General features: G+C 45.7%; 1 protein-coding gene across 1 annotated transcript in view; it reads left to right on the forward strand.

Annotated features, from left to right (window-relative positions):
• The window catches only part of grin2ba (glutamate receptor, ionotropic, N-methyl D-aspartate 2B-a), a gene marked incomplete at both ends in the record, with an annotated part of 131732 nt that extends 118649 nt beyond the window's left edge, over positions 1-13083 (forward strand). The window contains 2 exons of the mRNA XM_080511521.1: positions 4867-5105; positions 10801-13083. Coding sequence (XP_080367647.1) covers positions 4867-5105; positions 10801-13083 — 2522 coding nt within the window. The remainder of the gene's footprint in view (positions 1-4866; positions 5106-10800) is intronic.
• Between the last annotated feature and the right edge of the window lie 11109 nt (positions 13084-24192).

Consider the following 24192-nt stretch of genomic DNA (forward strand, 5'->3'; position numbering starts at 1 on the left):
GAGGAGGAGGAGGAGGAGGAGGAGGAGGAGGAGGAAGAGGAGCTTCCTCCCCCGTTTCACTCATAACCACCGTTTAATGCACCCGGCCGGCGGCGACCCCCGTCACGCCGACAGCCGTACTGATGCGTCGCGCGAATAATTACTTCCAGATGCGTCAGATAGCCACTGAGATAAAACCACAGTTTCACCAGCGAGTTCGGCGGAGGCTGTGTTTGATCAATTCTGGAATTCTAGAATGCGAGAACCTTCGCCGGGAGCAACATCGCAGTGTGAGACACTGAGTGTCTCCATGGCAACAGACACTGATCTCCTTTGAGCTCCTTCATGAGGCGCCTTCTACCATCCAATTGGGGTTTTTTTTGCAGCTTTGGGGAATTTTTCGGAAACGGTTGGATGTTAACGTCCCAAAATCTAATTGATTCGTCCTTCGACGATGATAAATCATCCCTGAAGATTTCATGCAGTTTGGGTGAAGCCGATACATACAAATCAGTAAATAAATTCTCGCGGAAAACATACATTTTTCGGCCAGCTTTCATTGGCAAAGGTAATAAAAAGTGTATAAAAGCTCCTATGGTGATTTTAGTGCAAATTAATCAGCATTTCACACTTTTTCCACATTTTGTTATGTTACAGCCTCGTTCCAAAATGGATTAAATAACACCCCGTAATGACAACGTGAAAAATAGTTGGGGTTTTTTTGCAAATATATTAAAATTAATAACTAAAGAAAATCACAAGTAAGGAAGTATTCACAGCCTTTGCTCAATTCGTTTTTGATGACGGCCTCAAGTCATGTTGAATATGGTTCGGAAACAAAACGATAGCAGGTACTTTTCTTTCATTATGCACTTGGAAAAAAAAAGTTGAAATGTCTGATTTTAAGAACAATTTTAAGATTTTTAAGAAAATTGTTCTTAAAACGAGGCACTATGTTCTGGAGGGACGGTCCTTGTGAAATATCATTCGAGTTTCATTTAAGGTATTTCAGAGTCCGATTGAAGCCAAACGTACACGGATTCCTCCGTTTGTTCTACGATCGGACCGTAAAGGCAACGCTCCGCTAGCAGAGACGTAAACTTTGAGGTTTGAGCTCCAGCGCCGGGCGCTTTATGGTCGCCCTGGCTTTTTTTTTTTTTTTTTTATGTGAGACGGTCCAAGCTCTCCGGGGTTTGTTGCTTTGAAATGCACTTCGTTACCGCCGGAGCCGCAGCCTTAATGAGTCTCTGAACGAGCAAGATAAAAAAAAAAAATCCCTTCTGTCCGTCGCTAACCTGCGCAGTGTGTGCTTTATGGTTCATCAAGACAAAAGCGACAACAATAACCTCCTGCGAAGTTTATCGACCAATGTCCTTTTTTTTTTTTTTTTTAGATGTTCGCTTCGGTCCAGAACAGGAAATCCAGTGAAAGTTTGGTGTGTTAGTTTGTGTGTCTGTGTGTGTTGCTGTAGCGTCGTGAACCACGGGCCCCCCCAGGGCCCGCTATCGCGCGTCCCAGTTAGAGGTGCCAGCATAGCTCCTGGTGTATTTTGACACTGCATGTGTGTGTGTGTGCCCATGTGAATGTGGGTCATCCCTCTCAAAATTAGACTCCCTATGTGTGTAAGCGATGCGTGTCGGTGCGCGTGTGTTTTACAAGAAGTACGTTTACCAACCCGCCCCGCGTCTCCGTCCCGTCACGTCCATTGATTAGCAGTTTAGACGTTCAAACTGAGCACTCTCCCCAACTTTTGAGTGATAATTAGTGTGTCACCTTGCACACGTGTCGCACCCGGTGTTGTGTGAATGTGGGTCGGTAGGTCGGCCGGCCGGCCGGCAGCGGCGCCGTCTCGGCCCTCTCAGGATTTCAATGTCACTTTGGCCACGCCTCCGCCGTGTCCGCTCCCCTCCCGGTGGCCTAGAAAGCGATGGGAGTCACGCGGACGGCGTCACACGTCTGAGACGCCGTCCGGGTCGTGTGACGCAAAGGAAAATGTGACACCCGGCCTGAAAGACGAAACCGTTTTGACTTAAATGTAAGAAAAGGGGATTGACAGGTGATCAAACTCGGTTAATAGAGTTGTCATTTTCTCGGTTGATTCATTTGTTTTTGGTTTTTTTTTTTTCATATTTGATTCCGCTCGTATTGTTTCCCCACAAAGACAGGCACATAACAAAGGTAAAGGAGTCGTTTTAGGGAAACGGCTTTATTTACTTTATGGCAGTGAGTTTCGACTTGAAGATTGATGCTACTTTTATGTCTAAAACATTTTCATGTAAGTACAAAACACACTTCCCCAAATGTTACTTCAAAGGGAACCCATTATTTTTTATTTTCAGCTATTTTCCACACCATGGAGCTCCTCTTGGCTTTTCGTGATTCGTGAGTTTTTAAAAAAAAATCTTCGCGCAGCCCTTTTGTTTACCCTCTGGCTGAAACCAGCTGCGGTAGCTTTTATCTCTTCCAGACCACTTTTCTTTTTCTTTTTTTCACAGCTTCACTTGCTTGCAGGAAGTCTTTCTTTAATCATGCAAACCTGCAGACATGCAGCATAAAGTGTCTGTAGTTTGACACCGGCCTCGTAGCCATGCTTGGCCAGAAGCACATGATCGCGAGAAGCTGGTCTCAGCACATTTTCACTGAAGCTTCGAAGAATATCAAAGGAAGTAAATCATCATAATGCTTTTTTCTTTGGCCATTTTCATTAGTACCATTACAGACAGCAAGTTGAACTTTGTGCTGAATATCGGCCAGCTGATTTTCAGAAGGTCCAGTGAAGAGCAACATAAATCTGAAATATCAACCCTTTGATACAGGTTTGTCAAACATAAGGCCCGTGGACCAAAACCGGCCCACAAAAAGCTCCAATCCGGTCCACCAAACCACCAAATTGTAGAAGTGTCAAAAATAAAAAATCATTGATTTTAAAGCAAGTTTCTTAAAAGTCACGGACACAACACAACACTGAGACCCGAGCTGAGAAATCCATGATTCTGCCATGAAAGCTAGAAAACTTAAAGCTGTAAAGCGAAGCTGTCAGGGTGAGTCGGTAAAAACATTGATAATGCAACAGTTTTAGGAGAAGTTTTTCTTTAAATATTTGACTTTATTTTGCACCAAAAGGTTACATCAGAGATTGTAGTTATTTTCAGAACTTATGGTTCCATTTTGTGAAACTATTGACATCATCATCACTCTGCACCACCACGAAAAGAAAAAAAAAAATTAAGTGTAATTTTGAGTGTCATCATGGCACTGTTTTATCAGCCAGATGGACTGTATGTGGCCTCTGAACTAAAATGTGTTTGACACCCCTGCTTCAATACAAATATTGATCCTAAAACAGACGTTTTTATTGGAAATATTGATCATTTTTTATCAATCTGTACGACGAGTAATCGTGACAATATGGTGCCTCATGCACACAGCATGGGATGCTACATTAGGATCATTTCTTGATGTTTTCTCCTTCTCATATAATCACCTTTTGTTTTATTTTGGGTTTTTTTTGCATGGTTTCAGCCTAAAGATGACCTTGACAGTGACACACACGGACCGGAACGATGAAACTCAATGCAAAAGCTGAAACGTAAATGCAACGACGACGAGTCACTTGCATTGTCGTGACACTTCTGGGTAGTTGCACATTTCTGACTTGGTCACGTTTCTCCTGTTAAAACAAACGACTTGGACTTGGTCTTTCCGTTTTTCCCCGGCGGTCAACAAGCAGCCTTCAGGTGTGCCCCCCCCCCCCCACCCCGACCCCACACAGGAACACGGCGTGTGGGCTGTACAGTCGGAGTGCACGGCGCCAGTACATCCATCACACGCTTAAGCTTTACGTCACAAAGGATTTACTTACAGTGCAGGTCAAGCTGAAGGTTGCGGTGTACGCCTGGCTTTGCTGTATTTTCCTGGGGTTTTTTTTTTTTTTTTTTTTTTTTTGGTTGGGTGATTTTTAAGTGAAGCGGCACACAACCGAAACACAACATGTTGTACCAGCGAAGCACATCGCTGCAGACTGTTAGTTTAGTAGTTGCTTAAGAAGGCTACCTGTTCGTGTTGACGTCCGTGTGTGTGTGTGTGTGTGTGTGTGTGTGTGTGTGTGTGTGTGTGTGTGTGTGTGTGTGTGTGTGCGTGTGCGTGTGTGTGTGTGTCGCTTCATTCTGACTTTGTATGGCTCGGCGATCTCCATTGATGTTCAGAGTCCAGCTAGCACCGCGATGCATGAGCGGCAGTGGACGGATGTATGATTAATTAACCGACGCCTGTCGCGCCTCGGCCGGCTTTGATAGGCAAGCGGCTCGTGATGAAACAGAAGGTGACCCACAAACGGGCCCGGCAGCTCGGGGGGCCGAGCGGCAGACACCTACAGACGCAATTACTTGCAGAAAGCAGTGTGTGAATGATATTGATGTCATTAACGTGTGACCGGTGGCATGTGTCGGTTTTTCTGTCGCTGCTCAATTCAGAGGCCTTATTTCACTTCTGACTTACACCCTACACCCCCCCCCCCACCCCCCCCCCTTTTTCTCTTCTTCTCTCCGCCTGCCCGTCATCTTCCCTCCTCCCTTCCTCTGTTGCATCATTGTCTTCATCCCTGGTGTCCTCAACACCCCTCCTCCTGTTACATCACACCGATCCTCTACTTTATATTTTAACTTCATTCCCACTTTTTTTTTTTTTTTTTTTTTTTCCATTTCATTTCTCTCGGTCAAATTATTAAAACACGTCTGGACATGTCGTCATCTGTCTCATCTTCATCTCCACTTGTCCTTCTCCTCCTTGTTGTTGTTCCGTTGCTCCCATCCTTCTTCCTGCCATCTGCCCCCTCCCCCCCCCCCCACACCCCGATCGCCGCCACTCCCTCACATGTCCTCCACCCAGGTGAGATGGAGGAGCTGGAGTCGCTGTGGCTGACGGGAATCTGCCACCACGAGAAGAACGAGGTGATGTCCAGCCAGCTGGATGTGGACAACATGGCCGGCGTCTTCTACATGCTGGGCGCCGCCATGGCGCTTTCGCTCATCACCTTCATCTGCGAACACTGGTTCTACTGGCAGCTGCGCTTCTGCTTCATGGGCGTCTGCTCCGGACAGCCCGGCTTCGTCTTCTCAATCAGCAGGGTGAGCCGGGGTGGGGGTGGGGGTGGGGGGGGCTGATATCCTTCTTCGTGACCACGAACGCGTCGGAAACTGAAACTCGTGTTTGCACGCAGTTGGGAGACGCTCTCCTCTCATGAATGTTGATCAGCTCCGGACCAAGAGATACATTTTTCCAATGAAGTGTGTTTAAGGTTGATCAAGTACACTGGAGCAAAGTCAAGCATCGCTGCTGCAGCAGCCGTCCTTTACTACCTGAAACACTTATTAGATTTAACGCAGATCAATATACGCCAGTAACAACTTTAACTCTTCATGCTGTAAAAATCAACTGGCCGGTTTTAAAATGAACCAACAGTCTTCGTTGGCAATACATTAAAACAAAAATATCCCTAAACTTGCCATTGTTGATGTTTTTGGCGTGTTGATTTCTGTGCACATGTGCAGAGTCTTTACAAAAACAACCAACAGCCCCAATTCATGACCTTGTGGGGTAACTACGTTGTTTTCATAGTCGTTGCTGTGTGAACATTTTCTGAAACAAAAATATAGGAAATGTTGCGTTTTCACGTGAAATATTATCATGTAAATGAGGCATCGGTCTGACGAAGTTTATCTTTTAAGCTCAGCTATGTTTCGTCGCGCTTGATACAATAACAGTTAATATCTGGAGAACATGCAAACTCCACAAAGGCCTCCAAGTTCAGACTTGAACTTTGGTGTGAAGCAGGAGAGCGAACCAGGACTGTCCTCTCTCTCAACTGAAGTCAACAAGACTGCATCAGGTTAAAATGACCAAAAAGATGTGTAGTCATGATTTAATCTACAAAGACATGATTGTGGCAGTGAGTACACAGTCCTACAACGTGCAGGTTGAAACATGAGGAAGCAGACATGACGATGGTGAAGAAAACATAAAAGAATGTGTTTAAGTCAATGAGGTACACACACAGTCTGACCACATCGGATTAAATGCTCAAGGCCTTTCTGCTATGCACCAAATAAACTGTCAATTTCAAAAGTAGAAGCAAGAGGGACCCACTGTAGAAGGTCTGAGGAGCCGCATGTGACTCAGTGGACGGTGACAAAGGGAGAAAATAACCGAGCAGGGAACGGCAACTGGCCGAGAACAACAAAGAGCAAAAATAATCAACACGGCGCAGGTTGACGGGAGCAGGGGCGACTCGTCTGGGGCTTTTGGCTCCGTGCCAGCGATACCTGCAGGACAAAGCAAGAGGACAGAGGGGAGACACTGCTCATTACGCGCCAATACTCACAAATAGATGCATCGCTCATCTTTTGCCTTTGTAGTTTATTTTTGCTCAATAAGTGCACAGATATATTCTGCAAAAGACCAAAGTCCAGTTGACTGTTGATTAGATGGAGGAGTGGTTGTTATTCTGTGGTTAGCTGCTAAAGCTGTGACGGCTAAAAATAAATCCTGATTATTATTGTCGGCGCTCTGTCGCGAGGCTGAATGACAACACCCCAAAACAGTGTTTACCTCTGCGTCACTGAACCCTTCTGGTGTGTAAAGTCACCTTCGCCGCTTGTTCACTCATCCCTGGATTGGCTTCACCGGCGCTAATGTCTCTGAAAACGAATGTTATTCGAGGCTTTAGAGATGCTAAAATTACAAACGGGCACATGTCCTTAACCGAGGCGAACTCTCACTGCCAAAGCATACACAGACGCAGGAGCTTTCTCCCTCCGTTTGGTCTTTGTGACGCCCGGGAGGTAAATATTTACAAAATGTTGAACCGAAATCAATAATTCACCAAAAAAAAAAAAAAAGACAGAGAGAAAGAAAGAAAATCGGCCACCGAACCGAAGTGGGTAGATTGCTGGATTCCGGGGGGACCAAAGTCACCCCCCCGAGGTATTTGATTTGCATTCCAATTGTTTTGACATGGCTCCGGTGTAATTCACTGCGTGCCTCTGAAGGTGAACCGCTGCAGGCGAAACCACGTGGCTAATTTACAGCGGCGGAGCCACACACCGCCTCGCTCCCTGCATTTGATAGGCCGTTGCTGCTTGTGCCAAGAAAGCAACACTGCAAGAGCGAAAAGAAAGAAGACCAAGAAAAAAAACATTTTCCCCTTCTAATATTACGCTCCAGTGGCCAAGTTTGATTATTTTGTACCGTGTTAATTTTACGACGTCGCCTTGTTTATAATGCGTGTGTCTGTGTAGATGAAGTGTAAAATATTTGTTGCGAAGATGTCATCTGGCTTCTCGTTCCCACAGACCGGCCGAGTTTTAGATTCCTACATTATTATTGTAATTTGTAAAGGAACGGGATCAGAGACCAATTATGCTTTTGTATAACACTGGGGTGACTGCTCTCATTTACAGAAATTACCTTTGACTTTCATGCAACAAATGAATGCCGCCGTGGCCGTTGATTCAGTATGCTAATATATTCAAGGGTAATATATTCATCGGGGTGGCTCATTTGAATATGTAGCACAGCGCACGGAATCTGTGAAACAACAGTGAAAATTACAGTTTATTTTTCCTCCGTCCTCGTCCACAGCTTCACCCCCCCCCCCCCACACCCCTTTCACTTTCCGCTCTCCTCCTCTCTGCCACTCAGATTGATTCCGCTTTTTTAATTTCACAGCATAATCCAATAAACCTTATTGTTATTGCCGCAATTAACATTTAAGCTCTGCGGTGTAAAAAATGAGACATCTGTCACGGCTGGCGTGAGTCACATGGCCCCGGTCACGGCTGCACGGTCGGTTAGCGTTCGCTCCCTCGGCGAGCGGCTCTCCCCCCCCCCCCCCCCCCCGGGCTACCTGCTCCTCCACGTCCCACCTGCAGCACCGAAGCAAATTAATTATATTGATTTAAAAAGCCTCTAATGACTTCAGAACCGTAAATGTATTAGAGGTTTAATCACTTCGCTTTTCGCGGTGCGCACGCCACGTCGCAACTGCGCTCGTTTGCATTCGGCGCCGTGCGTGCGCGCCACCTTAAGTCATGAGTTGCCACGCGTACAGTTGGATGCACTTGCAGGCGGCAGGTGATTTGCCCATTTCCTGCCTTTTTGTGTTGGTGTAATCGCCTATAGATTGTGCTGCGCCGAGCTGCGGAGCCCTCGGGGCCGCGGTCACTTCTACTCACACTGCCGTCCGCAATAATCATCTCCTGTAGCGCCAGGCCAGGAGCAAGCTGCCCACTGTTGCATTATGTGGGCATGCAGAGTAGACCAAAACCTGCTATCGAATACAAAGCAGCAGTCGCTTTGTTAGATGTCCGAGATTTGATGCACTGCCGTCATAACTTCTTGTTCCTGCTCGTGGTTATTGCCGCTGTTTATTTGTGAGAGAGAGAGAGAAAGTATAAATATGCATCCTGACCTTGCTCTTAAGCTGCATCATTGCTCATCACAGCCACCAAAACGTCCCGAGACGAAGGTAAATATATCTGTGAAAACTTCGCCCCGCGACGGGACGATGTTCATGGAAGTCACGGGAGGGAGGATGTGACAGATTCAGCAGCAGGTGGGGCATAATCACAACAATAAAAGAAGAAAAACAAAAGGGACGAAGTGAGGACCAATTATATAAACAGACAGATGGAAAAAAGAAACACGGATGAGACAGAGAAAGGACCTGATAAACATTGAAAGATGTTCGAAGTGAAATTGAAAGAAGAAGAAATCACTCTGGAAGGTGGGAGTGTGCGTTTCTCCTGCACTCCGAATCCCACCTTTCTTTAATAGTGTTGAGTCACTTTATATTTATGTTAACCTCCCTGAGCTCCAGCCACTGTCGAGCTTTACATACTCGGCTGTTAACAGACTGTGAAATTAAAAGAAGTAATAACATTATCTATAAACCCCGAATGAGGGATGAGTCTTTCTGCTGCAATGCGGGACGAGTCCATGTCGCTAATTAACAACCAGGAACAAGTGGCTGGGGACGGAGGGGCCGGGGCTCCACCCGTCTTATCATTAGATAAAAGGAGCGAAGGGGTGGGGTCACGCCTAAACGGCGGAAGGTATATGACGGGTGGGAGACCCTTCGCCCTTTCTGCAGGGTCCTGACCTCTCCACGTGGAAACAGGATGGAGATCGGCGCATCTTTGATCTCTAACGGGGGTCAAAGTGCCGCCTTGTTTCCCCAGCCATTACTAGACGTCCTGAAAAACTGAGCAAAATCATTGTTGGGCATTGATCCGATCTCTTACCGTCCCCATCCGTCATGCCTGGTTTGCTCTCTGCTGTACATCCATTTTTATCTGAATATTGTATCGTACATCACTGAATGTAAATGGGGCAGTTTATCTTTCTGTCACTGTGAGGCTCAGCCACTGTCTCCTTGATTTGGCCTTTCTGGTGGAAGGAAATTGTGTTGTGGCCATTGGCAATTGAGGGGTTGTGAAAGTGTAATGTTTAATATCAGCCGAAGGATATTGTTCTGCTGAATTCTAATCACATTGATTAAAGGTATTGACCAGCGGTTCCGAGCGGTGTTTTACAGCCCTTTTTCCTGTATCAATCATCCGCCATCGAGCCACGCTGTCCTCTCTGAATCTTCTTTTTCACTGACACTGCCTCACTTTGTCTCACACCAATGAATAGATTATATGCTACCGTCTATAAGTTTTATCGAATGGTTTAAGGTCTGTGAGAGAGCTTATCTTCTCACATTTTGAGAACCACTGATATACAGCAAGGTATTGTCGGCATAAACACTCAATTTCTTCTCGTTTCTACTAAAGGTTACTAAATTTAAATGATTCGAACACTGCAGTTGCTCATCAGATCTGATCTAAAGTTAGTCTCGGCATACATGAGGTCTTACACAGGGGGTTTAACAACAGCAGACGAGAAGCAGCTTCAGTCCTTGGCTGTGTTTGAAACAGCCTCCCACACCAAGCACAAACGCTGCATGCACCGTAGACGTTATACCAGATACTACTTTCCATAGTGAAATCTGGGATGAAGCTTTATCCCTTCTGAAGTCCAGTTCAGAAGCTGGAAGTAAATAATGGCAGTTGGAAGAAACCCGATTGACTGTTAGTTTTCCCTGTCGTTGCTTTTCGGAAGAGACACTTTTTACCTTTCGATAGCAGAAATGCCTCAAATCCTTGTTTGCCAACTTGTAATAAATATTTGATCTAACAAAAAGAAAAAAAATCAAGTCAAGAAACTGATCCAAGGATGCCAAGTTTCCGATGTTAAAACCTAAAGCCTAAAATCATGATTTGACACTCATTTACTCGTATTCTGCAAATCACCATCAGACAAGTGACTTTATTTAAAAGAATATTGTTCTATTGTGTCACGTTTTCGCAAGATGTCTGTAGAAAGAAGGTGTCAGAAACGCATGTTTAGCCATGGATTACAATCTTTAATTCTATGAAAGATAGAGGATGAGACGGCACTCAAATCAAACTTGGTTGCCCCCTGTTGGCTGGATGCATTATTGTTTACATTTTTCAAAAACTTGAAATGACAGCAATAGAAAGCATGTTCCCTCGTGATGGTCTCTGCCATTCTGACTAGGCGTCATTTCACAAATTGGTTTTTAATATTTCGTCGCTGACAGTTGTTTTAAGTGAAGTAGTGACCTGTGATTTTTATAGAGCATGTTTTATACAGTAACAGAAGTTCATACACGATCTTTTGGTTGAATCAGAAAATAATGTAGGTGAATAAAAATGTTTGTAATGTGTGAACTTTAACGCTCCTCTCTTCTCCTTGCAGGGCATTTACAGCTGCATTCACGGGGTGCAGATCGAAGAGAAGAGCAGCTCGGCGCTGAACTCCCCTTCAGCCACCATGAACAACACCCATTCCAACATCATGCGCCTCTTACGCACTGCCAAGAACATGGCCTCCCTGTCGGGGGTGAACGGCTCCCCGCACAGCGCGCTGGACTTCATCCGCCGCGAATCTTCTGTTTACGACATCTCTGAACATCGGCGCAGCTTGGCGGGCCACTCAGACTGCAAGCCACCTTATCCACCAGAAGACAACATGTTCAGTGACTACATCAGCGAGGTGGAGAGGACGTTTGGCAACATCCACCTCAAGGACAGTAATTTGTACCAGGACCACTACCTGCATCACCATGGCTCGACCCTTGGGCTTAACGGACCACCTGCCAACAGGCCTCATAGTTTGGGCAGTGCCAGCTCTCTGGAGGGAGGCATGTTCGACTGTGACAGCTTGGGTGGAGGCGTGGCGCCCATTTTCACCACCCAGCCATGCTCCGCATTAACCCACAGAAACATGAGCAAGTTTGACCTGCTGTCGGGACAGACTCCCCCACCGAGCCAGGGCTTCAAGGGAGGCCTGCCCGACCTGTACGGGAAGTTCTCGTTCAAGGGAGGCGCCTCGAGTTCGACCTACATCCCGGGACACGGCTACTGTGGGGGGAGAGGAGATGACGATGGAAATATACGCTCCGATGTCTCTGACATTTCTACGCACACAGTTACTTACGGAAACCTGGAGGGTAATGCCAAGAAGCGCAAACAGTACCGTGACAGCCTGAAGAAGAGGCCGGCCTCTGCCAAGTCCAGACGGGAGCTGGACGAGATTGAGCTGGGTTACAGGAGGAAGCCCTACCACATCAGCCACCACCATTACCACGGCCACCGCTCTTCCTCCCCCCCACTTTTGCCCGCCGAACGCAAGAGAGGCGGCGGAGTGGGCGGAGGCGGGAACAACGACGGCAACTCCTATCTTTTAAGAGAAAAGGAGAGCGTTAGGGATTTTTACTTGGACCAGTTCCGGCCCAAAGAGGGCGTTCCTCAGTGGGAACACGTGGACTTGACGGAAGGCCCCGGGAGCAGAGACGGTGGGCCCTGCACCTCCTTGGTCCCGGTGGATGACTTTCTTAAAAGCAAACCCAAAAAGGCTGATTCAAAAAGTGGGGGAGGTTCTGGGTTGGCAGGCGGAGAGTGGGAGTGCAGAAACTGTCGGGCTCCTGGGGGCAAGCAGATGTCCATACACGGCGGCGGTGGCTACGGCGGCATGAGCTGTGGCTCCTCGGGAGGTGGAGGAAGCAGCCGCCCCAGCTCTGCGACCTGCATGCGCTGCGAAGGTTGTAAAAAGACAGGAAATCTCTATGATATCAGCGAGGACAACAACCACCTCTTGGAACAGATGGGGGGTGGGACAGGTATGGGAGGAGGAGGTATGGGCGGAGGCCCTCAATCTCAGGCCCAGCAGAGAAGGAAAAGCGGAGGATTTGGCAAACCGCTTCGGCGGCAGCACTCGTATGACACATTTGTCGACCTTCAAAAAGAAGAATCAGGTGGGATGGGAAGTTTGATGGGAGGTTTAGGTGGTGTTGGGATGGGAAGTGCCGGTATGGGAGGCATGCTGCCCCCTCCCAGGAGTGTTAGTCTGAAAGAGAAGGAACGCTATATGGAAGGCACCAGCCCCTTCGCACACATATTTGAGCGTCACGGGGGCTCGGAGAGAGAAAGGGAAAGGGACCCATTGTTTTATGGAGGCGAAAGCCAGAAAGGACCCGGCTCACCATTTGGCCTGTTCAGAGGTGGCGAAGGCCTCCACCGCCGCTCCATCGGAGAGAGGGACATGAGAGAGAGGGACAGATCCTTGATGGAAGGAGGAGGCGGGGCAGCATTCTCTTTATCCAAATCTCTTTACCCCGACCGGGTAAACCAAAACCCCTTTATACCCACCTTTGGCGACGACCAGTGTCTGATGCACGGAGCCAAACAATATTACATGAAAAAGCAACAGCAGCAGCAGCAGCAGCAGCAGCAGCAGCAGCAACAAGTTGCCAAAAACAGCCGCAGTGACTTCAGGAGCCAGATGAGTACAACGTCATATCTGCCGGCGTCTGCCACGGCCGGGGTGATGTCCAACATGACACCCCGGTTCCCGAAAGAGCTCAGCCTCGGTGGGATGAACCACCATGGCTCCATGCTGGGGGTCGGCCCCCCACGTCCCTTCAACGGAAGCAATGGCCATGTGTACGAGAAACTCTCCAGCATCGAGTCTGACGTGTGAGAGACAACAAAGGGGGAGGTGGAGCAGAGGGTGGGGAGGGAGAAACGGGGGAGCAATAGTAGGCTTTTGGTGTCAGGAGATCAGGGATGATGCTAAAGACACTGTAGGCAAACTTGAGACAGAAAGAGGAGACAAAGAGGCACTGAAAGGTAGAGACTCAGATATATAGGTTCAGCAGGAGAATGTTGAAAATGAGTGTTGCTTTTTTTGCGGGAAAATATGGGTAAATTAATCAGGACACTCTGAGGAGGCGTGGGATGTTAGCCCTCCCTCAGAAATGGCCAAAGCTACTCTCCATTTATTTCCAAACGGTCGATTAACATCCTCCCTCAACCTCAACTCAAGTCCATCATTTCACCCGCCAGTGTGGTAGGAGTCAATGTACTTGGTTGATGTTGTAACAAGGCGACACCTCATCTCGAAATCCGCCGCTCGAGCCTGGTGCGACTCGACGGCTGTCCGAAGGCTCCCGCTGAGCGTTTTCTGAGGAAGGACGACGTGAGCGGCGGCGGCGAGCGAACTGCCCATCTGCCCCTGTGTCACCGCGGAAAGTAGACATTGTCACGTTTACCCCGAGCCGCGACACGGGAGGTGACTGGTACTTCTCCGTCTTTCTCGCTATGTCCAGCTGGAGACAGCCTGGCCCGTCCATCTCTCCTTTCTCTTTTTCTCCCTCTCTCCTCTTCCTCTCAGCCCCCACTCCTCCTCCTCCTCCTCCTCCTCCTCCTCCTCCTCCTCCTCCTCCTCCTCCTCATCCTGATGCCAAAAGAGCTGATCTTGTTTGCTATGAGAAATACAATCATGAATGATAATAAGATATTCTTCTAGAAAAAACAGGGTATAAGAACAACAATAATACTGATAACGTTGTGAATAACAAAGATGTTAGTGCTGATTATGATAACACTGCTTATGATATCACTAAGTTTTTCTTGTTTTGTGTTCTGTTTGGTATAATATTTCACTACTGTTTTAGTATCTGTAGTTGTATTCTGTCTGCCTCTTGTGGCGGCAGGACGGTTGTTCTTAGTTCAACCAAACAAGCCAGAAAGACTGAGTCCTTAACTCCTGTTTTTCTGTTTTCTGTAGAATATTTTGCTCCATGCTCATACATTTATTTGCTTGGTAAACCAGGATCTGGAAGACAAATTTAAGAGCTTACAGGTCCTATTTTTTTTTTTTTTTTTTTTTTTTTTTTAAATGGTGGGGGGAGGTGTTTTGAGACATTATGATTCAAGTGTGCGCACACATATATAAACACATTTTAGTTTTTTTTCCCGTCAGTCTGAACTTGTGTTACTGTGAACTAACGATGTTTCGTCAAGAAGCTGAAGATACTGAGAGGAAGGACGTGCCTTAATGGTCTCCGGTGGAAGTGTCCTCCAGTTCACGGTCCTCGCGCGGCACGACCCGGCGCCCTCTAGTGGCGGCTCGGGTGTTCTCGTCGCATTTATGAGCCAAAATCTGCAGTAAAAACGAGAAAAAAAAAAGAAAAAAAAAAAAGGGTTTTACAGCAGATTTGAGACGCTGCTGCTGATGGTTTAGATACAAGATGCCGTTTAAGATCTTTTATAACTTCGTAAAAAATATTTCATATGTCAAGTGTGGGCGGTGTTTTATGAACCAATCGCTATTCAGGATGTCCCATTGTTACGGATAGACCGACGCGTCTCAGTTCACAACATGGCAGCCTTTAGACCACTTCTTTTATTCAGGTTACATAATGACAGTCACCAGGCACTTAATTTTTTCGGCCTCTCACTAGTATCTTGTTGAAGGTATTCATTTTTTTGTTTTTTTTTTGCGACGCGGTCTGAAAGGCTGGCGCAGAAAGCTTTGATTGGACATTGTATATGATGAGTATATGCACTGTCATTAATGTTGGTGAAACAAAGAAGAAAACTAACGTGTAGAAGTGTTGTTGCCCCGTGACATTGATGCTGATTTAAATAAAATACAATAAAAAAAAATTATAAAAAAAACAAACAAAAAAAGGAAACCGTCAAGCTGAGGCGGATGTCTACTCGAGAGAGAGAGAGCGAGAGAGAGAGAGGCTTGAAACACCGACTGGGGCGTCGGGCGAGGCGGCCATCTTGCGAAAAGGATTTTTACTTTTGACGGCTGTAGATAGTCTGTTTTGCTGATGAGGCCTCATTTATTGCACAAGACTTTTTAAACTCAGTGTAGGCACTCAGTAAACATGCCTTATCATCCCATCCCTCCCCCGACCCGCGCCGTCTGCTGATGACGACGACCCGTCACGTTGCTGTGCAGAATCGAGAAGTTCTGTCGAGGTTCGGTCTTTGGTCCGTCGGGAGTCAAACGTTCAAGGGCTGCACAAAGTCTTGCCGGTCTGTTGACAGGAAGCTGCTCAAGTCTGATCCATGTCATTGCCCACTGCAATCTGCACTCCTTCTCCTCCAAGACCGCCTTCAGCACCACCCGCACCTCCGCATCCTGGAAATAGTCGATCAGGAATATATTAGTTTGGTTGAGTCCCACTGCAAACCTTCCTAATAGAACTTGTACTCGCACGCCACACAGGCGGCTGAACTTCAGCTTCACACTTCTGACCTGAACTGGGCAGATCTCTGTAACTTGGGATTTCTGCTGCCGGTTTTTTTCGAGCCAACCCAGAAGGATTCGAAATGATTTGAAGTGGCCTTTTAAAAATTCTGCTTCTCAATTTTGTAGCCCACTTGGAATTCTGAATGACAGGAAGGGGGTCTTTCTTTATTTTTTTATTATTTTTTTAAATTCTGCTCCTCAACGTCAACTCTAAGTTTAAAATCCTGACTTCAGAACTTCGTCCCATAAATCTAAACTCAAGGAGGTCAGTCTTTTAAGGTTCTGCTCCTTATTTTTAAAACCAACTCAGAATTCCAACTTGAACACTTTTCTGCCTCAATTTCATAACAAACATGGAATTCAGATTTCCACGGAGTATAACTTTGACTTTTTCTGCTCCCCAATTTTTAAACCAATTCCAGAGGAGGAGGTCTTTCAGAACCTCTGCACCTCACTTTTAAAACAAACTACAAAAAAACACAATTTTAAAGGGGGCAGGGTCTTTTAAGGTTCTGCCCTTCAAATTCACAACCAGCTCGGAAAATTCCGACTTCAAGGGGTTCGGTCCATTAGAACGTCTGCCTCTCAGTTTCCTCACCAAATTTCCCCAATTTCCAGAGAGAAGGTCTTTTACAACTCCGACTCCTGAATTTGAATTTCATAACCAACTGGGAATTACGACATTCTCAAATTCATCCCGGTCTGGAATTCCGAATTCGGACGACAACTGGGACGCCCTATTCCACCTCCATCATCTGCCCGCTGAGAGTGTGTGATTGACGTGAAGCAGATCCCGACTGAACGATAAAGGCTGCCCCCCCCCCCCCCACCTACCTCCCTCCCTCCTCCTCCTCCTCTTCCTCCATACCACTATTAATAACTATTCATAAATCCCACACTCTCTCCTCCTCTGCCCTCACTCTACAGAAAACACTTGTCATAGCGGGACTGATCGAGTTAGCCTTAAATCAGATTCACCCCCCCCCCCCCCCCCCCCCCCCCCCCAAACCCCCAACCCCGACACAACTGTCCCAATGAATTGATCGGAATCTCTGGAATTTTTATACGCACACATTTTGAAAGTTCAGGTCAACCATTATCAGCAAGAGGGTTGGTACGACCCCAAAATAAAAAAAAATAATAAGTTAGGAAAAACGTGTGTGTGTGGGGGGGGGCGGGGCGGGGCGGGGGCTTTGAGGAGGAAATAAGAAGGAGAAGCAGAAGAAGGCCTCTGGAGTGGGCATCAATCAGCGTCAGCATTCGTATGTTTGATCTTTTCCTTGTAAATATTCTATTTAAAAGAATCTTTTCACTTTGTACAGTAAACAGACAGACAGGATGTAACTTTCAATATGTTTTACAGCGATTTAAGAAATAAACAAAACGCAGATAAAAACTCATAAAATCAAAAAAAACACGAACAAAAATATGCAAAATATAGTTAAGACACAAATATTACTAATCATAAGTGATATAATTGAACCTCTTTTTCTTTAAACTCATGTTTACTTAATTATGATAGTTTACCAATCAGTATACTGATTATGTTTAAGAATTCTGCTTTTTCTTATTTTCACTACAGTGTTGGAAATTGAGGATAATTTACTGTAGGTGTAGACGTTTGGTGATAAACGGGGAAAGTTTAGTTTTAGGAGTCTTTGCTAAGTTTCCCTTGAATTGTGTTTAGACTCTCTCTTTTTAAGGTAAGCTATTCTTCATGCTTTTTGAGCTCAATTAGATTATCTACACATTTATGTAATACAATATTACATGTATACAGAGATGATATTTGCATATAGAGGCAGTATATTGTGATCCTTCATTTTTAAGCTGCGGTCCTTGTTGAAACTTTTTGAGACGTTTGTGTTTATGTTGCCCATTTTTGTTTAGTTTTTTGTTTTTTGTTTTTTAATAATTTTTTTTTATTTTACCTGGGCTCTAATAGTGATTGCACACAGAATTTAGAGCCATCGTCGGCCTGGCCTATCCTGTTCCCTCTTTGTGTTTGGGATAGACATCACTGTGGTAAAGGAAGACTCACATATTTATATATACACATAAATATATAATACACACGCTCACACGAGGACACACACACTTATGCACACTGGATGTTTCCCAGTGCTGGTTGTTGCCGTTGCTGAGAATTTCAGCACAATACCGCAGAGAACCCGAGAACAAGTGCAGTTTCATCCTATTGGGAATCCCATTTGAAGCTGAAATGCATTTGTGCAACCCCTTATTAAAAGGTGAAACATTTGTTCTGCCATGTCTCATTTTGTGTGGAGTCTTTGCCGCGGGGGAATCAACTTGCTGTTGCTTCATTCGAGCTCGCACACGACTAAACTGTGTTATTGGACACCCCCACCACCACCATCACCCCCACCAAACCAAAAGAAAATCCTGTATTCTGATTTATCGTGGTTCTACAATCTGTCATTTTCGTCGTGTACATATGCAATTTTGCCACAATGCGGTGAGAGATCCTTTCTTCGCTCCTTTCCTGTACGACTCCAATAAGTCTCCGTAATCTCCTCCTCGGCCCCGAGAGAAGGAATCCGTCTCCCTTCAGTTTCTCTCCTCAGCTATTTTTTTTTTTTTTTTCTGTTTGCGTCCGCGGGCTTGATTGAAAAGTGAAAAATGTCCCTTTTGTTGTGCGCACGTTTTGGGGGCCTCCATATATTTTTCCTCACGAGCCACCACGTTTGCCCCTCCTCTTTTTTCATTTTTCTTTTTCTTTTCTTTTTTTTTTTTTTTTTTTTGCAATAAACGGCGCGGCCAGTCAGAAACGGTTCTCTGCACGTGCCGGCGACGCCGTTCTCGCGTGGGTTTTTCCGGGCATCAGGAGGCGAGCTATAGGGCTACTTTCCCCGCGACGCGTTGGGAAGGCGAGGTGCACCTGACACTGTGGTAAACCTGCTACAATCAGACCTCCACCACCTCCAGCTGCTCCGCGCTGCAGCCGGCGTGTTCAGGTCGGGCGGCGATGCAGCGTAAGGAGTCTTTTATTTCCCCGAAGGCCAGAATCGGTCCCGGCCAACACGAGCATGCCACAACATATTTGGTTGATGTAGAGCAAAACACTGTGTCACTTTTTTTTTTTCCCAAACGCAAGAAATGGCTTTGGCAAGTTATTGGTCTGGAACATCCTGAAGGTGGAGGATGTAAATAGCACCTCGGCTGACGTGTTTTGTTTTTTTTTCTGTCAGGAATACTGACACCTGGGACCAAATAACAGCACGACACGGTCAGCTGCACGAACCAACAAATAAACCGAGGTCAAACTGACTCTGGGTGGTAGTTTTTTTTTTATTTGCATTTTAGGTTTTTTTTTTTTTTTTTTTTTTTTGCAGAAAAAAGGTTATATCCCTTGCATTCACGGTGATTAAACTGCAAATATATCTAATTAATGGATCACTTGTGTGATCCGCTCTCATGCAGACAGGAAGAAATATACTGTGATATTCTATAACTGATTTAATCTCAAGCTTCATGTAATTTTGCTGGGTTTTTGTTGGGGTTTTTTTTTTTTCATCCTAACTCATCACAGAACTCGTTTACTAATATTTTAGAGTTCTGTCAGTGTGTATGTGTATTATGTATTGATATTGCTTTATACTGATGCACACAAAGTTTTCTATTAAACTGTGTACAGTTTTGTTTGTTTGTTAATACTGCGATTTTCCATCTTCATTGTTCACAAAGTGAGAATCGGTTGCTCCCTCCGGGCGATAAAACGCTGGTTACATAAGGGGTTGCTACTAAATGTATTTCACAAGGTTCCTGAAAACACAAATCCTCACTTGAACCTGCATTGCCTGATTCAAATTAACTGTGGGTGACTAAAAATGTAACATATGAACACTATCAATTGTATACATAATGATATACATAATAATATTCTTGGCCATTTTTTTCTCCTTTTGTGGCCCTTTTCTTTGAAATAATGCCAAAATTTTTACACCATACGAAACTGAAAAAAATCACACAAAAACAAATAATTGTACAGGTTGTGTAAATACTTACTATTGGGGAAAATATTTACCTTCTTTTTCTTTTGTATGGAAACGGTCAAAGTAATCTCAATAATGAAATTTAACCACGTCATGACACAATTGCAAAAAACATCATTAAGGTACTTCTAATAAGGATAATACTGCTATCTACAATTATAAGTGCTGAAATAAGACTATTCTTTCTCTTTGTACATGATGAACAAAATGAAGTGTTGAGTATTAATAATAAAAAAGACTAAGTTTCACGCATTTGGCACTGAGTCTTTTTAAGTTGTTTTTAATTTGATTGTTCATAATCACACACTTCTACATCCAGTCGTGATTCATTTCATTTGGTGTCCTTGTTTTGTGGTTGTTTAGTCCAAGTTTGTTTTCTCACTGTGGTGGCTTTATCTGTGAACACACACACTGGAAAGTTAAAATGTTGAATAATCTGGCTGTAGTTAAAGACTGAAAGCTGCAGAGGTTACTGTATATAAGGTGGGTTGGGTTTTTTTTTTTAGGTATTTGTACTTAAGTTCTATTTTCTGAATGCTTTTTACTTTTACCCACATTTGAAATGAAATTTCAGTTTAATCAAGTTACATCAACAACAACTGTGTGCAAAGTCTTCCTGTTTACATTTAGAAAGCTGTCCTAAGGTTTCTCCATAAACAGAAATTACATTTATTGAGTTTCAATGTCCAGACACGTTAACATTGTTTCATGAGATTTGAAAAATTATTAACTTTGTGTGATTGAAGCTATGATACAAGTTGATTAGTGGTTTTTGTCATTGCTAATGATTAACTGGAAAAATCTGCAGTGAAAAAAGAGTCCAGAAGAAAAACTGAAATGTTAAAATACTCAAGTTCAGATTCCTTGAAAATGCAACTTAAAGCTCAGTAATGGAGTACAAATTCTTGGTTTTGCTGCCGGATCTTGTCTCAGCTCTTCATCATGTGGTTCTTCACTGAATTAATACACAGTCCATGTTTATCCATGTTTTTATTCCCTGCAATTGTGTGTTTGTGTGGTTTCAGTACTCGTGGCCCTGGCATGCTAGCGCTCCTGCGGTTTCCACGGAAACGGGCATCGTTTTCAAAACGTTGCCGTGTAAACGTGAAGCTTTTCAGAAACAAACTCACAAAAACGATGGGTTTTCACTTGAGACGTCGTGTAAACGAGGCCTAATCGTGCAGAACCTGAGGAAAAGGCCAACAATGTTTAGGTACGTTTGGTACAAATGTTTTTTGGGGGGTTTTTTTTCTATAGACTGGAGATGTTAACTTGAAGATGATTATTTTTGTAGTTTTGAGCATCCTGCCTGCAGAATTCAGTTTGACGAAAACATGTCGTCTTCAACCATGTTTTTAGGGAAATCTGGTCGATTCTCGTTTTTCATTCAAACTCAGGAACTGTAACTAAGTGCAGTTATTTGAGCATATAATACATTTACTATACCCACACACGTCTGTGGACTTTTTAAGTCGTAGCAGTGTGGGGCGATGAGCCAGGAAGTGTTTTAACTGCAGCCAGTTACCTGAATCCTCAACGAGTTCCTCCAGTGTGTCACTAAAAGCTCTTCACCCGGGTGTTTCATGTCATGCTCACAGATTCACAGTCGTCCTCTGTCACTCTTTCCGGGCCACCGAGGGAGGGAGGGAGGGAGGGAGGGAGGAGGAGGAGGAGGAGAGTGGGTGGCCATATGGTGGTGGTATGGTGGAGTGCTTGGGTCTGGGTCTGTCCCCTCTGCAGCCCACTCTGCTGCTGGCGCTGGTCTGATGGCGTCCAGCCCCCTCGGGGTCCTCCCAGGCTGCTCCCCCCCCCCCAACACACACACACACACACACACACACCATCTCCTGGCAAAAAGAGAGACCCCCGCTCTCGGCCACAGCTGCTGCATGATCTCCAACCGAGGGACATTCATCCCAATGGACCCGGATAAAGCCTGCAAGGTTGCAGGTTCAACTCCGGCAAGGGGCGAACAAGTCGAACAAGCTGCACGACGTGGGGGGGGGGTAAATAAGCCGACCGACATCGAGACGGACTCGTAGCGAGCGAGTGGACAGGACATCCCAGAGGAGGTGAAACCTGGACGACTCCTCGGATCGATGCAGATTTACGTCCCGTGGTTTTTCCACGCGTGCAAAACTCCTGGCTTGAAAAGACGAGTGCGCGGCAGCTGCTCCCGCGACGCTTTTTTTGACCTCCCGTCGTCCTGAAAGGCCTCAAATCAAAATCTTGTTTTTCTCTCCCGCTCCAGGCCGAGTTGCGGAGGCGGTAAATTTCGGTGTTTTGGCAGTTTATCAACCACTCGTATCAGGAGTGACTTAAAGGTGCATTACGATTTTTACTGCCCTGTAGAACAAAATGAGCACAATATATCAGCGGCGGGGGGGGGGGGGGTTGACGGGGCTGTTTTTCAACACCGGTGACTTGGCGATAACTTTGTCACGTTCAGTACCGACTCCTCCATCACTGCCGTCCACCACACCTGCTTCCTTATCTCGCATTTCGACTCGCAGGCGACGCAATCGCCGTCGCAGTATTCTTCTTCTTCGACGTCCAGTCTGCATGTTTCTGTCATTAACGGTGTTCACATGTCGGCTTTAGTGTAGTTCTCCTGCTGGAAAGTCTGAGATTTCTGGGTTTTTGATTCGGTTCTGAGACAATACCAAGAGAAACCATCGCTGATACTGTAAAAAAAAAAAAAAAGGCAAAGTTTCATATCTTTATCTCAACTTCAAACGTGACTTCATCTGAACACACGATTTTCAGCATTTATTCAGCCATATTAGCGCTTTAACTATTAACATATGTGCTAAATTGTCTAATAACTTCTTATTTAATTTTTAAAAAATACATATTTTAACATGAGTCGATCCAAAAAGACCACAAATGATCACAAGCTTAAACAGCAAGTCAGCATTTGCATTTTCACTTAAAAACGCCCTGAACCACAAACACTGGGTGTCGATAACGGAGGACATTATTACTATGGAAAAGCTTACATACAAGTTGAGAACACAAGAAGCCATGTTTACTAAAAAACTGGGACAAATGGCTTGTTTACAACAAAACAACAAAACAGACTTTTTATTACCACCTATAATTTCAAAAGGACTGATCTACCCCACATTTGTTTTTTTGTTTTGCTTCTATAAATCAAATCTCGTGGTTTGTGCCTCGCATACAGTTGAATGACCAAATTTAAAATAAATAAAACGTTGTTTTGTAAACAGGGCTCAGCCTCCAATCAGAAGTCTTCCTGTCAGTGTTACCTTGAAGCTGAAATCAATTGTAAATGTTTGAAGAGCTCACACATAAATACAAGAGACCCCCCCCACCCCCCCTTCCCATTAAAGCAAAGTGATCTTATTGACCAACGTCTCAGCTTTTTAAAACCCACGCGTTCCAGCGATCACTCAGAAGCTCCGTCTTCTTCGGGACGAGGCGACTGGAGGTGCAGGAATGCAATCCAGTGCAGCGGTCTGTGGGGAGGCCGCGGAGAGTAAACACAAACATGATGAAGTGCGGGCGTTGAGAGAGGAGAAAGGGTTTTTTGGAAATGGTGTGAAAGATGAAGGCAGATAGAGAGAAGAGAGAGAGAGAGAGAGCTGAATGTGGGACCCGAGACCATCAATTCAACCGTCCCGCCCCAGAATAGTGAAGATGAAATGAAGCTGCTGCCCTCACCTGCGTTCCCCGCAGACCGCCCGGGGGGGAGAACGGGGGGGAACGGGGGGGGATCTCATTCAGAGGCGCCAGGCTGAACTCGCTGACGGCTGCAGCTTTTGGACAGTTTGAAATATTTTGAATTTACTCTAGTCGCGATAAAAGATTCCACGGCGCTGTGATATAGCTGCCGTTAGCCAACCATCCGACCTGATGACACCCACCTTCCCCATCAATCACCCCCCCCCCCCCCCCACCCCCCCCCCCCCCCCCCCCCCCCCCCCCCCCACAAGACTCCAGCTCACATTAATTTTTCAGTCACAGCGGCGAGGAAGATGTATTTAATTATTGATGGAAGGAGTGAGGTGAAGTTACTTAAATGTGAATTATCACACGTGTTGTTGGGGGTTTTTGTCCATCGACTCAGGAGCCCCCCCCCCCCCCCCCCCCCACTCTTTCTTTACCCCTTTCCTCTCCTCACGCCGCTCTCACTTCTACCCCGCTCTTTTTGAGTTATGTGTGTTTGTGTGTGTGTGTGTGTGTGTGCGTGCGTGTGCGTGTGCGTGTGCGTGTGTGTGTGTGTGTGTGTGTGTGTGTGTGTGTGTGTGTGTGTGTGTGTGTGTGTGTGTGTGTGTGTGTGCACAGTGAGGAGGCACCGTGGTAATAAAAGACAGAAGGGACGATGAGTTATGAAAGAAAGTTCAATGGATTATGGGGAATGAGTTGGGGAGGGGGTGGTGGTGGTGGTGGTGGTGGAGGGGGGGTGGGGGGGGGGGGAGGGGGGGTGAAAAGGACAGGAGAGGTGCGGCGAAGCAAACCTCCATTTCGCCAAATCTTGAAGCTCGTGTCCTCGGAGGAGTGATTT

This window comes from Blennius ocellaris (assembly GCF_963422515.1).
Source record: "Blennius ocellaris genome assembly, chromosome: 16".
Taxonomy (NCBI): domain Eukaryota; kingdom Metazoa; phylum Chordata; class Actinopteri; order Blenniiformes; family Blenniidae; genus Blennius; species Blennius ocellaris.